Source organism: Fusarium subglutinans, assembly GCF_013396075.1.
Source record: "Fusarium subglutinans strain NRRL 66333 chromosome Unknown NRRL66333_c0000126, whole genome shotgun sequence".
Lineage (NCBI taxonomy): Eukaryota > Fungi > Ascomycota > Sordariomycetes > Hypocreales > Nectriaceae > Fusarium > Fusarium subglutinans.
Genome location: NW_023502189.1, coordinates 127,193 through 141,077, shown reverse-complemented (window position 1 = coordinate 141,077; position 13,885 = coordinate 127,193). Strand labels below are relative to the sequence as shown.

The 13,885-nt window shown below is 48.7% G+C and overlaps 6 protein-coding genes across 6 annotated transcripts; 1 reads left to right on the top strand and 5 right to left on the bottom strand.

The window, feature by feature from the left end:
- Nucleotides 1-24: 24 nt before the first annotated feature.
- Nucleotides 25-2,814, bottom strand: FSUBG_8901 (serine threonine kinase; the record flags this gene model as incomplete). Its single annotated transcript, XM_036687357.1, has 5 exons — nucleotides 25-434; nucleotides 483-822; nucleotides 1,128-2,183; nucleotides 2,235-2,512; nucleotides 2,565-2,814. The coding sequence occupies 5 exons, from the start codon at nucleotides 2,812-2,814 to the stop codon at nucleotides 25-27; spliced, it is 2,334 nt and encodes a 777-aa protein (XP_036535655.1).
- A 508-nt stretch (nucleotides 2,815-3,322) lies between these two features.
- Nucleotides 3,323-4,780, bottom strand: FSUBG_8900 (NADH oxidase; the record flags this gene model as incomplete). Its single annotated transcript, XM_036687356.1, has 3 exons — nucleotides 3,323-3,512; nucleotides 3,569-4,141; nucleotides 4,188-4,780. 3 exons carry the CDS (start codon nucleotides 4,778-4,780, stop codon nucleotides 3,323-3,325), a joined length of 1,356 nt encoding a protein of 451 aa, XP_036535654.1.
- A 575-nt stretch (nucleotides 4,781-5,355) lies between these two features.
- FSUBG_8899 (salicylate hydroxylase) lies at nucleotides 5,356-6,832 on the bottom strand (the record flags this gene model as incomplete). Its single annotated transcript, XM_036687353.1, has 4 exons — nucleotides 5,356-5,605; nucleotides 5,663-6,145; nucleotides 6,200-6,312; nucleotides 6,362-6,832. 4 exons carry the CDS (start codon nucleotides 6,830-6,832, stop codon nucleotides 5,356-5,358), a joined length of 1,317 nt encoding a protein of 438 aa, XP_036535653.1.
- A 1,043-nt stretch (nucleotides 6,833-7,875) lies between these two features.
- FSUBG_8898 (monosaccharide transporter) lies at nucleotides 7,876-9,697 on the top strand (the record flags this gene model as incomplete). Its single annotated transcript, XM_036687352.1, has 6 exons — nucleotides 7,876-8,016; nucleotides 8,085-8,438; nucleotides 8,497-8,878; nucleotides 8,929-9,197; nucleotides 9,250-9,519; nucleotides 9,578-9,697. The coding sequence occupies 6 exons, from the start codon at nucleotides 7,876-7,878 to the stop codon at nucleotides 9,695-9,697; spliced, it is 1,536 nt and encodes a 511-aa protein (XP_036535652.1).
- Nucleotides 9,698-9,779: 82 nt separating this feature from the next.
- Nucleotides 9,780-11,504, bottom strand: FSUBG_8897 (cytochrome P450 monooxygenase 4ac1; the record flags this gene model as incomplete). The annotated part of the gene is made up of 2 exons (XM_036687351.1): nucleotides 9,780-11,221; nucleotides 11,273-11,504. 2 exons carry the CDS (start codon nucleotides 11,502-11,504, stop codon nucleotides 9,780-9,782), a joined length of 1,674 nt encoding a protein of 557 aa, XP_036535651.1.
- A 360-nt stretch (nucleotides 11,505-11,864) lies between these two features.
- On the bottom strand, nucleotides 11,865-13,554 carry FSUBG_8896 (benzoate 4-monooxygenase cytochrome P450; the record flags this gene model as incomplete). The annotated part of the gene is made up of 6 exons (XM_036687350.1): nucleotides 11,865-12,027; nucleotides 12,077-12,713; nucleotides 12,767-12,896; nucleotides 12,944-13,087; nucleotides 13,145-13,175; nucleotides 13,226-13,554. The coding sequence occupies 6 exons, from the start codon at nucleotides 13,552-13,554 to the stop codon at nucleotides 11,865-11,867; spliced, it is 1,434 nt and encodes a 477-aa protein (XP_036535650.1).
- Nucleotides 13,555-13,885: the final 331 nt, after the last annotated feature.

Below are 13,885 nucleotides of genomic sequence, written 5' to 3'. Positions count from 1 at the left end.
AAAGCTTAACCTTATAGGCCGCAGTTATCCCATAGCTATCCACAAGTACGAGATCTTTAGTGCTCTCGTGACTTTGATGGCTTCCTGGAAGTTAAGCGGCAGCTGTTCATGCGGTATCTCGTTGCGAAATTGATCGATGTTTTTAGTCAAGGTAGACAAGCTCGCGCTGCCTCCCCAGCAGTGACTAAGAGCAAGATAACGTAGAAAGCCAGAATCTTTGATATCCTCCAAGTGTTCACTCGACTCACCCACATGAATCAGTCTAGTGGGCATCAGGACAGCACAGTCGAGAGAAGATGCGTCTCGTGAATGGCCGTGCTCATTATCGCATACATGGAGCCGCTCTTGGAATAGACGATACCGCTCAGGACTTTCTGGGGGGGACAAAGTTGGATATCCCACTTGAACTGATCCAAGATCATGGTCATTGAAGGCTGAGGGAATAATTAGTACGATAGACATGAACCACAGTAAAAACATACCGGGATCGGAGAACAGAGACAGGATTGGCGGGCCGTCGCGCCCATCTAAGTTGAGTGTAGGGCCGTTCCTAACGCATTGTAATTCCTGATCTTCCTGAAGGCCAATCTTTTGCGAGACGGCGTATAGAAGATTGCACAAGTCACATGCCGACGCAGGAGAGCCAAAGTCCCTCGTTATGCCAGATATTGTAGCATTGGGCTCCCAGATTCGAAGCCTTGAACACGAGTCACACAGTTGACCTCTGTCTGATGGTATGGACCGGGGAGTCTCGGAGAAGAATTTCTGTGCAAACTCGTTGTCTGGGCTGACCGTCCATTGGTTAAGTAGCTTGGCGCTTTGCTGTTCTTGTCAGTATATACCGCGTACCAAAGGATGAGTATTGTAAAGTATACCCGCTAATATGTTATTGTAAGTAGGCTGAATCAAGATGAAAGCTTCATGATGCACTAACAGGCTAGAAAGACGTTAGTACGAGATATCAGAACTCCAGTACACAGAGTTAATACATACATTCTGTATGTCACGAAATCAAACTCTCCGTCAGCATATCTACTCCCTGGTAAAGGAGTCAACGCTTCACTCACATACTATCTCGCACTCAGCTATCAAGTTGAACGCCCAAGGGCTCCAATTCTTCCACATACGGCCATAGCAGCGGTATTCCCCGAAGGGATAGCTTTAGTACTTAAGCCCTTGTTTTGGATACCAGATAGCTCATGAGCGCTTCGACTCATGGCGTTGCTTCCGTCTGGTGGACCCTGACCATTTTGACGAGGGTCGGACTCGGCGGCCTGCTCGGCAGTCAGGCCTAGAGGCAAATCAATCACGTTACTCGGTTTGAGATACTCACTGTAACTATCTTTTATATCTTGCAATTCCTTGTGGATATCCGAAGCACTACTGAGATCATCGCTGCTGAAGAGGAGCATTTGCTCTATAACCAAGGTAAGAATTCGTTGGATGACCTTGTCACCTGTTGTGTCCTTAATTTCACCCTGCAAGCTCTGTATTCGCTCTTTAACCTTGATGTCAAGGTCTTCCTGTGCAGAGTCCCAGAAACGTCGGTCCCTTTTCATAGACCGGTCGAAGTCCTTGTACTTTTGCGGGCCCAGTTTGGCCCAGAAGAGAAACTCGATGAAGACACAGCCGAGAGACCAAATGTCGAACTTGCGTGATAGCTTGATGTCATCGGAGTCTTCTGCTGGCTCCCCATCATCATCAAACAAGAGGTCAAATTCTGGGGGGCTGTATCGCCTCGTGGTAGCCTTGGCAGTCGTGCCGTTTAGTCGCCTGCTTGTTGCCAGGATATGAAGCTTCGAGAGCCCAACGTCTGTTATCTTTAGGCGGCCACTACCAGATTTTTCAGGGAACACTAGGATGTTGGCAGGCTTGAGGTCACCGTGCCGATATCCTTTGTCTGCCAATAGACTTAAGGCGCTAGAGAGTCCGATCATTTGATCCAGCATCCATATGATAGCAGCCATGCCCTGAGCCGAATTGGTTTTCAAGAATTTATACAGTTCTCTCCCCTTCGCCCATGGGAAGAAAAAGGCATGCTTTCCTCTAGTGCAGGCGAGAATTGCTTTGACAAGATGGTCGTGATGGAGCAATCGAAGGGACTTCACGTTAGTCATCTCCTTTTTGACATACTTGATCTGATCTTCACTCTCCAGCTCCATCTGCTTCATGGCCATTAAGTGCTATATAATGTTAAATCAAGGGTGCTGAAGGGTCGGATCTGGTAGACTTACTTCTGTCTGCTCTGGGACGTGGGCAGGGTGCATCTCTATCTTGGAAACGGAACTAAAACCTGAGACAATAGGAGTGCCTTTCTTGACCAACGGTAAAGGAACCTTTTGTTGTAGCACATATTCGAATCCTTTCTCAAAGATAGGGGCTAAGAATGGCCATTGCTTCTGTATGAAATAGTCGACATCGTTATAGTCAATTCCTGCTCCAAAGGGAGCAGTGGTCCAGTTTGAATCTTTCACACTTTTGAATCTGTACCCTTCGCGCGTCCATCGAAGATCTATAGGCAGATGATGATCAGAAAAGCCATTGGATAAGAAACTGGCCAATACGATCTAGCTTGCCAGCTCGAGCCAAGATGAGAAAGATAATCTTCGCAGGGCATTTTTCATCATAGATCCGTTTCTTCAAGGCATCCTGATTTGGACAGTTTCGTTCCTTGAGGATGTCACTGACGCACTCTTCCGATGTCAGCAATTCGATCGTAGTAGTGGGGATGAAGACTTCATCGCTGGAATTCTCGTTCTCCGCATTCTCGCACTCATCCATGAGACGAAGTAGGGTCCAGGGTGTCGCAACCATGGCTGATTCAGTTGACTTGATAAGATATGTTGGGGCTGTAGATAAGGCGGGAGCTAATTGTAGATGTCGAAGATCAATGTGAAAATGGGGTTGAGCCAAATTATACCTTGGGTTTCTGCATGGTCAGCAACACGCATCAAGTAGACACTTTCAACCGCATAATGCCTTACCATGCAGCACTGCCGACTTGTGAAATAAGCCTATCATAAGGGTTTTTGAGTCCTATCATGAGGGTTTTTTCCAGGCTCCCTCTGCATTTTCAACTACACTGGTGCTGAAGTCAACGCCATAGTTTTGACGTTGTTTTAGCCGGTCTAGTCGCCCCCATGACTTTCATTGGGTGATGCTAACATCAGCTGATTTGCCTGTTGGCCAAGGCATCTAACCCCTCCTCGTCCGATATTGTAGTTGTCTATCGTGTTGGAGTTACTGTAATATTGAGTAGGCAAGTCTGTTACCAATTCAGATTATGGTCTATTATATACTAGATCTGATTACCTATTATCAATTACGCGGCCGCATAAGCTTGGCCAAATGGCTCCAACTTGACTCCATCAATGTCGACGTATCCGTACTTGGACTGATCGTCATTATCCGCCATACTCTCACCCCAATTCTGCATAGATTCTTCAAACATTCGCTTATGATCCTCTCGGCTCAAGTCAAGAGGATGCTTGTCCTTACCAACCAGCCGGATTCTAAGCATGTGTTAGTCTTCCGACCATCAGTGATTATAAGTTTTGTGCAGACTTACTGTGTGCCAGCAGCAACATTGGTGATACCAAAGTTCTGCTCGTCGAGCAAAGTGTCGATTGCGCTGTTAGCCTCACCCTTGAGGATCTTGGCAGGCAAGTCAAACTCATTAGTAACGGGTCGTGCCAAGCCAATACCATGAACCGTCTTGAGAGCCTCATTCATCGCCTTGACTGTCCTTAAGCCACCAGTGACGTAAGCCTTGGTCTTTGTAAGCTCGGGGATAATCTTCTCGGCAAATTCGAGGAAGAAAGCCTCTCGCTTCTTCGAACTCTCTCGTCGGTGGGAGAAGGCCAGGCTCTGGTAAGTTCCGCCAGAAAGCTCGACGAAATCAAAGCCATGCTGTTCGAGTTGCTTGCAAAGGACCTTGCAGTCGTCGGTGGAGAAACCGCCTTCTTGGAACTCAACACTGTTGACCTTGATGGAGAGGCTGAATGACTTATCGGGGACACGGGCACGGATGGCATCGGCGATCTCGAAGATGATGCGAGATCGGTTCTCAATGGAACCGCCGTACTTGTCTGTTCTCTGGTTTGTTGTAGGTGAAAGGAACTGGGCCAAGAGATAACCACTTCTCTTTGTTAGTATATTTCCAGAGCACTGAGACTTGGTCTACTTACTGTGCACCATGTAATTGCATACCGTCATAACCGGCTTTATAAAGAAACTCGGCAGCATGAGCAAATCCCTCAATGACATTTTTGAAGTCTTGCTCATCCATGGGCTTGGGTTTAGCAAAGTGCATTCCCATCACCTCACCCTCCAGTTGAACATCACTAGGAGAAATGGGGTTCTTTTGGATGTTATCGGCGACCTGGCGTCCAGGATGGCTGACCTGTGCAACAATCAAGCTACCATGCTTCTTGCTAACAGTTGCCAATTCCTTGAACGCTTCAAACCGCTCACCGGATGCAGGTGCATCTCGGGGCACGATCGGGTTTCCTGCAGCCTCTAGCTGGTCATACTCGATCATAACATTTCCAGTCAGGATAACACCGAAATCTCCCTCGCCCCATCGTCGGTAGACGTTGATAAGTTCTGGAGTAGGAACGCCTCGCTTCTCAAGGACTTTGGGATCCCATGTTGAGAGTCGTTCTGTCATTGCAGCCTTCATAAATCGGTTCTTGGCCTTTTTACCGCTGAACTCGAATTTGAGAGGCTGGCCCAAAGGGCTTGCGTCTGCAGGTTCAGTAGAGAATCGTCTTGGTGCCATTTTCAGATGATGATGATATTATTTTACAACTTGTTGTTGTTCTTACTAGAGCTTAAGTGCCGAAACGTTTGTACGTTTATAAACAATTGCGACGAATATTAGAAATCGGAAATTTGTGATGTCATGACTTGTACGGGTTTGTTCCATTATTGCCACGAGCTTCGTTCCAAAGACCCAGTCAATGCCGTCATGTTCCACTTTCAGACCACAATTTTGGTCTAGTTCACGGCGACGGTTCTTAGATTAGAAACTCTTTACCGAGGTATGGCTTCGATATAACGTTAAAATCATCTCATAGAAGGACGCCAGAAGGTTCTTGGATTTCTGCCCAAGTCTCAAGACCGACGGGAACCTACGTTCATGTGACGATCGCAGGATTCATGATCAGGGCACGATTATTTCATGGACAGGGGCAGATTATTCAGCATGAGTAATTGAACAACTGCCGAAGTCTATGACGCGTGGTTGACAATTGGGACAGCCTACCCTGAAGACAAACGATACAGGCATTAAAGGTTGGAGGGAGGTTTGATGCCGCAAAACAAAGCCAGGATAAATAGAACAATGACACAGTTCTAGCCCGCTACTTGCGCCATTGTAGGGGCCTCGTCAACTTGCACATTATTCTTGACCTCGTGCCATGAAACTTTGAGGGCACTCTCAAAATTCTCCTCTGCATACCGTTCAGCATCAAATTGGTGAATCCAATCTTCGCGTGGAAATCCGATACTGCTGGGATCTTCCTTGACTTTGTCCCAATCCGTCTTGTGCCAAAGATCTCTCGTCGACTCTCCCGTCTTCTGAACCGCCTTCACGCGCTCATATCTAGCATTGTATTAGCTTTGGTCAAGAAACAGACTTGCAGCATGTCTTCATCCGTACCTCAGAGTTTGATGAGCCTTCAGCGCACCAGGGATGTTATCCTTGCCCGAGCGCTTCAAGCAGACAGCAATGGTGACACCATCTTCCATGGCTTGAGTTGCACCTTGAGCACTCGTCGGTAGGAAAGGATGAGCAGCATCGCCAAGAAGTGCGATTCGCCCTTTGTTACTAATCCAAGTCGGTAACGGATCGCGATAGACCAGCTTCCAATCCACGACTGACGGCGTCTTCTCCACGATCGCCCGGCATGTCGGGTCCCAATCTTTCAGAAGCTCTAGCACCTCTTCTATCTTACCAGGGAACGACCACGACTCATCGATATCATGATCGTCTTTGTGAGTGAGTACCCAACAACAGTCTTTGCCGCCTTTCAGTGTGGAGAACAGGAAGTGCACATCTTGTCCGATCCAACCGTTGAAGCTATCACCATTCTCGCAGAACTCTTTTGTGCGGGGGTCTTGGATCATGTCTTTGTTCGAGAACCTTCTACTTGTTAGTGAACAGGTTTGGGATCACCACTCAAGACTTCAAACTTACCATGCCCTCCAAACAGCATATCCACTACTCTTTGGTTTGTCGACATATCCCAGAACAAGCTCTCTTGCCTTTGACCTCACCCCATCAGCACCTATCACCACATCGCCAGTGACCTGGAACAAAAGTCAGCGAAAGGCTTTTATTGAGAAATATGTAACCCACCTTTTCTCCAGTCTTTAGTATGATACCAGCTTGTGTAATGTCCTCAAAATACTCAGACACTCGTTTGCCTAGATGGATTGGGATACCTAGCTCATCACGTGCATAATTGAAGATAATCTCATGCAACTCGCCTCTGTGACCGTTCAACACTGGAGCTTCAGGATTGGGAGGGGGGCGTTTTTGGTGGTATACGACCTCTCCTGTGTCCCATTTGTGAATTCTGAAGCCGTAGTCTTGGATGTCAATGCACAAGGGGCGTAGACGAGCTACAATTTCCCCATCAGACCAGCGATTGAAGATCCTGCCGGCATTGCCACCAAAGGATATAATGTCTCCAAGAACTTTGAGTTCGGGAAAGGACTCATAGATCTCAACATCGTGGCCTTGTCGGTGGCATTCGATAGCGGCAGTCAAACCGCCAAAGCCAGCTCCAACGATGATAACCTTGATACCGGATTTGTGGGCGGTCATGATATGAAGAGAATGAACTGTTGGCATCGGGGCTCTCACAAGGTTTCACCCGGGGCTTAATGCACCATGTCACTTATGTGATCGTCTTGGGGAGCGGAAACCATCACCCTGGGAAGCCGAGGTAGCTGTCGCCGTCTTGTTCCCCGCCTTGTTGATCTGTAACCAAGATCCTTCTGCAGCCAAGAGTTGGTAGGTCATGTTAGTGTAGCACACTTGCTAGCAAACTGCTATGGCCTCTTTATTCGGATATCATGCAACCTGCTTGGCTTCCGTGGGGTATCTACGCTAGCAGACAGATTCGCGTTCCCATTGGCAGAGAACTATGCAAAGCAACACAAGTCCTGCAGGCTACGGATGGGTTTCATAACGTGACTGACATGTCATTACTTTGTCAGGCAATGTCGTGGCAATCAGTGCCAGTCTGGATGACGAGGGGGAAAACGTTACCCTGGTCACCGGCATTGGGCTCGGGAATTAGCAGCAAAGCCAGTTGCGATGGCTCCTAACTTGAGCTGAAAACTCATGCAAGACGAGACTAAAACTTCAGCATGACTCTCATATTGCGGGGGAAGCGCTTGGCAATTCCATTAGGCTTCACATCTTGTTGGATAAAGTTGATGCAAGGCCGGTGCTAGTCCATAACTTTGTGGCTTTGGGTTTAGTTTGCCAACGCCTCCCATCGGATCCATACCGCCGAAGTTAACACGCGAGTGCAACTCTCCGGAAGAAACACGCCGATAACCCAAAGAGACAACAATCATTCCGCACTTTCAGGCTGACGACCGAGTGCAACTCTGACTTGATCTGCAACTCTAAGCGGAATCAATTATGCACCCCGCACTTCGGTTGAGCGCCAACACTCATCAATGTAGCTAGTGATAAGAGGTTTTGATGTTTTTGTGTCTTGTTGAGCGATTGCAAGGTGATTGGCCAAGTCTGCCCAGTTGACCTCCAGTATGAAAGGAAACCGTACCCGCAGAACCGTCCAGCGCGGTTGACTGCGCGATTCATTTGATCATTCTCACTCCATCTGTCTCTTCATCATGGCAGACACATCGAAGGATACTATTCGTGCCCACTGGCGATGTTTCGTAGCATGCGGAATCATTGTTCTCTCCCCTTTCCAGTATGGCCTTGACTTTGGGCTGATTGGTGGACTTCAAGCTATGCCTGGCTTTCTCAAGGTAGGCATCTGTATCCCATGCTGTTTGGCAAGCATCCAAGCTTTGTACTGACCATCGCTCTTGATCAGATCTATGGCTACCGAGACCCCGGAGTCGCAATCGGATGGAACATCGACACCACTCGACAGCAGCTTATCTCCTCCCTGATGACGATGGGCGCCTTCATAAGCTCCAGTCTCGCGGGGTTCGTTGCCGCAAAACTTGGAAGGAAGATGTGTCTTTGGATGGCTTGCATTCTTTGCGCAGTGTCGAACATCATCATGATGACCACGACACATATTGGGCCGCTGTACGTTGGTCGACTTCTTATTGGGTTGGCCAACGGCTACTTCATGACCTTCTCCCAACTCTACATCCAAGAAAGTAGTCCAGCAAAGTATCGTGGTTTGTTCTTGACCGTGTTTCATCTGTGTACAACCTTTGTCAGTACTCCTATCAGACAGTATGGAGAGTATATCGATACTGACTCGTGGTTTATAGGGCACACTCATCGGCACCATCATCGACTGGGCGACAGCAAAACGCCCTGATCGCTCTGCATATCTCATCCCTCTCGGAATGATATACATAGTTCCAACTATCATATTCGTTGGCTTGCCGTTCATTCCAGAGTCGCCAAGGTGGCTTGTTCTTCAAGGACGTTACGAAGATGGCCTCAAGTCGCTCAAGTGGCTCAGGCCAGAGGGTGCAGATGCCGAGGCGGAGCTTGCAGATATTCGTCAAGCTATTGATAACGAGCGTGCATTGTCCAACGGTGTCGGTATCCTGGATATGTTTAACAACCCGATCGATAGAAGGCGAACCAAGATCTCCATCTGTTCGGTTTGCCTCCAAGCTGCCACTGGATCAATGTTCATCATCGGTAACCACCCCCGCTATCGCCCAAGGGATACGCAACTGACCTTTACGCAGCTTACAAGGCCTATTTCTTTGCCATGGCTAAAGTCCAAGACCCGTTTGCAATGAGCAATGTTCTCAGCATGGCAGGTATGCTTGCTATCATCGCCAATGTTTGTATCGTTGTACGGTATGGAAGGCGGCGAGTGCTACTCCTTTGTGGCCTCATAACGGCCGGCTTCTTCCAACTGATCATCGCGATCGTCTATGATCACAACCCAGGTGCAATCGTCACCGGTAAGGTACTAGTTGCGCTTTCATGCTTCTACATGATGGCTTTCAATGTGAGTACACCGATGTCTATGCGAAGGCTGCGTTGCTGACCTTCTCATCCAGGGCATGATTGCTCCATATTCATGGCTCGTTGCTGGCGAAATTCCATCACAACGCCTTCGAAGCTACACCTTCGGCCTTGCCGCAGCAGCAGGATTCCTTGGTGCTTGGCTGATCACGTTCACCGCTCCGTACTTTATCAACCCCGTTGCGTTGAATTGGGGACCAAGATATGGCTATATCTGGTTCCCTTCGTGCATCATTAGCGCTGTTTGGGTGTACTTCTACCTGCCTGAAGTCAAGGGACGAACCTTGGAAGAAATCGACGCCATGGTAAGCAACCTGATATCGAAGCAGAGACCAAGGCAAAATTACTCACTATGCTGTGTAGTTCAACGAGAAGCTGCCCGCCAGGAAGTTCCGAGGTTACAAAGTGCAGGAACCTGGTGTCGGAGAGGCCGTTGGAAAGTTGAGCGTTGAGCTCAACGTCGTTGAAACTGAGAGAGTATAGTGCCAACCATGTGGTGGGCTAGTATGCCTCTATACTGTCCTTGTCGGCTTAAGAGCTTTGAGGCCCCTCAAATAATTGCCTGTTAGTATGGAAGAAAGTCGACGCTGATATCTTGAATCGTTTCCCAAGTGCGCGCCGAATCATCGGGGTGTTGAAGCCAAACTCTTTCCAATAGCTCCAATGTCTTGAACAGATGAGGAGTCTTCATCCATCTTCCGATGTCTGCCAGCTCAAGCCTGACCTCATCCCGTGCAGATCCGATAGCATAAAGCCCGGCGGTGAATAAGGGTGAGACTAACAGTACCCTCGGTGAGAGTCCGGACTCACGAGACATTTTATGGGCGCACTGGATTATTTGGGCAACGCAGAAGCGGACTTCGGCTGCGAAAGGAGACAAAGATCTCATGCTGCAGTACAAGTGCAAGAGTGCCATGTAGAGAAACCCGGCGTTGCTGAGGGCGTAGTTTTGGATGTCATTCGCAGAGAGAGACGAGAGCATGTCTGGTGCTATGATCATATCCTCGGCTTTGTCACGAGAAAGCCTTGCGTGTATCTGTTGAATGAGATTCTCAGTTTCGAGTTCGAGGCGAGATGTGTATATGTGCTTCTTTGTTAAGAGAGCTCCGACTTCTTTGAATAATGCAGGGAGATCAGACATGACGCCACCATAAATGTCGAGAAATCCTCCAGAGTCAGTCTGGTCGTTCGCAAGAAGCTGACCACCGAGCAGCCCAGCAGGGCTCAAGGAAGCTAGTGCTTCCGCATTATGGAACCAACTATCCAGGAACCCTGTGTTCACAGGCACATGAGGCCTTCCCGTCACTTGTTGGCCTTTCTGGGCTTTCTGGAGGATAGCACGTGCGCCATCGAGATGAATGCGCCATAATGATGTTCCACCGTAGATCTGAGCCTGGCATAGTGTTCTAGTGGTAGCCAACGCCACAGTTTGTGACGTAGAGTCGGTAGCTTCTAGCAATCTTCGAAGATGATTGATGCTCGCCCAATGGAGACTGTCGATAAGTCGTTGCGAGTTTCCAGGCAGCATACCGATAGCATCGAGATGAACAGCGGCGAATGCCATCACGGCGTAGAGTAAGCTAGGCTCCTGGAGCGACATCGGGACGAGAAATCGGCAAATCTCTGCTTTAGCATAGCTACTTGGGACTGTAAGTCTCATCGTTTCGGAGAGGTAGAATTGGAAGAGGTATTGAGCCATGGGTGGAAGAAAGGATATCTGATGTTGCGGTCGGGGAACGGGTGCCTGTAACTCGTGCAACGAGCTGGTTGTACTATCCAGAGATCGAACCCTTAAAGAAACCTCAGGAATGCAATCGCTTCTCAGCGTCAATGAGGCATTGGTGGCGGTCAAATGCCCATCCCGTGTATGACTTTCTGCCGAGTACTGGAGTGTTCGTTCATGGTCGACATCTGGCCGCGTCAATGTGGTCCTCCGCGATGCCCTGGGTGTGGGCGACTGGGCGTGAGACGTGCTGTAGACAAAGCCATTGCCTGTCGAGGTGTCTTCTAAACTAGCATAAGTGAGTGCTCACCCGAGTCTTCGTTTAATGGACATACCCGTTCTTTCGATATGATCAAGACACTTTCCGAATGTAGACTTCGCGAAAGATCTTCCGCCCCAACGAAGCGTGACTTCGTATTTGCAGATGCTCCCAGCCTCGATACATCTCTCGCAAGAGGGCTTACCCTCATCACACTTTTGCCGTCGGCGGCGACATCGCACACACCCTCCTCGGGATCTGGTCTTCCTTGGTAACGAATTCGGAGGATCTGGAGCTAGAACGCTCATTGTTATGTTCGTGGCTGATCGGGATGCGTTGTTGATGATTTGGAGAGTGGCTCCAGCGAGATGGGCTTGGTGGAAGTCCCCGCAGGGTTACACTAACGCCAGAATGAGATTAGTCCCCCTGAACTGAGAACTGCTGGGATTCATCATGATAATGGGCTGAATTTCATTTTCCAAAGCATTCTCTGTGTCAATGCAACATCAACATATGCATCATATCTCCAAAATTACGGTGAAGCCTTCGCATTGTTACTGAAGAAAACAAATCGGTATCCAATTGAACCTAAACTGCCGCCCTCCTTGGGCACTAACTTCTAAGTCAAAGTTCGACAGCAGCCCTTCCAGCATTCACAACCATCAACTTCAATCCCATTCGATAAACTTCATAAGGCACTTCTGGTCTTTCGGTCGAGATGTGAAGATCTGGTCATCCATGCTCATGTCAAAAGTCATACCATCCGCCGGCGCTGTTCTATATCGTGAATAGATGTCTCTCAAAAGTGTTTTCATCTCGACGATAGCAAGACTGGATAATGGGTTAGCCAATGTCGTCGACAGAGAACTCGTATACTCACTGCCTTCCGATGCATGCGCGACCTCCATTAGAGAACGCAAAGAACAGTCGGTTTCGCTCGGCTGAGCCTTTCTCCTCAAGCCATCTTTGCGGCTCAAAGCTATCTGGGCGAGGGAATACCACTTCGTCCATTCGATGCATGGAGTATGGCTGACAGCTCACGATAGTACCTCCAGGAAGCCAATGCCCATCAACAGTGGCGCCGCCCTGAGGGACGCACCTGGGTAAACTCATAGGGATCGAGGGGAAGACTCTGAGACCCTCTTTAACAACTGCTTCGAGGTACTCAAGTTGATCTGAAGGAACCTCAGGGTTGGCTCTAAACTCATCTCGCAGGCGTTCCTGAATGAAGGTATAACCTGGCTGGGAGATCTGCCACATCAGAAAGCACAGCGCATCACCAGTGGTTTCAATTCCAGCAAGCATGTGATCCATGCATTCAGACGCGATGTCAAAGGTGCCCATGCCGAACTTCTCTTCCTGCATGCGACTCACCAGTGTAAAGTCAGCGACGCCGCCCTTTTTCACACCTTTGAGCACGAGCTCTGTAGCTCTAGGAATACCGCGCGACTTTCCGAACAGGCCCAGCTTGCCTGCAACGCTACCAAGAGTCGGGTGGTAATAGTTCAAGAGTCTTCCTGTTGGCATTTGTGTCAGTTCTGTACCCTCTAGGGTTCTTGATGATACTTACTAACGAGGCTGTTGTCAAATACCGCCTCATGGAGTGTTTCTTCGTCTGATGCTTGAAGAATTGAGTCACTTCCATGAGGATGGAACAGATGATGCGTGACGCAGTCAAACGCGTAGCAGTGGAGGAACATCTACTCCACGTTAGGCAGGAAGGACAGAAATAAACAAGAAGCCATACATAAACGTCAAGCTCCTGCTTTGGAGCATCTTTGCAACGAGCCATAAAGTTTTGTGATCTTTCTTGTATACCGTGTAGAGAGGCTTCGCGGTTGACGTTGGTGTTTGCGTAACGGTCGGCGATTACTCGTCGCCTCTGGCTGTGCTGTACGGGCACCAGTCGTTAGTGTTTTGCTGGTTCCAAGGGCATTTGGTGACTTACTGGGCCTTTTGGCAGGGTTGAGAACATGGTTCTTTCTTTTGTGAGTTTGATATGTCATAGTGATACTGAGTGTCAACTTACCGGAGCCCGAACTGGGAGAAGAGGTTATAGAAACTTGTCTTATCAAAGCCACTACCTTTGGACAGATATATCTCCTTCATCGCATCCAGTGACGAGAAGACAACCTCGTTTGGGGCTACACGGACTGCGTTCCCGTATCTCTGGTGCATTTGATGAACATATTGTGTTCTTCTTCCACGGAGCTCATGATACCTCAGTTGCCAGGGCGTCAGAAGACCTAGGCGAGGTCCTGGCAGTGAAGCCAAAGGTGAACGCAGACGAACGATGAGAACGCCGATAAAGATGAGCGCTGCTGCTCCAGCAAGAAAATAAGGAGAGAGTAACGCCATTGCTTGTTATGATTGAGAATAAAAGAATAAAGTCTGGAGAAGGGGAATGCCATGTCTATATATCCGTCTGTTGCTGGCGCCCATCCTATCAAGCCCAATGTACGAGAAGTGGAGCGTCTTGGTGTGCTCTACGGAAGCCCGTCCAATCAAAGAGACTATCAGATTGCCCTTATGGCGCTTGCACCAAACAGGAATCTCTAAGAGATGACCGATTGGCCCCCGCAATCAATTCACTATCGTCTTGATAACTTCACTCGACTCATCCGATTCGAGTTTAGGGTTTCGTGTTGATAAATATTTGGCTATCTTCGCTGCCTTCCTCTCAGTTACC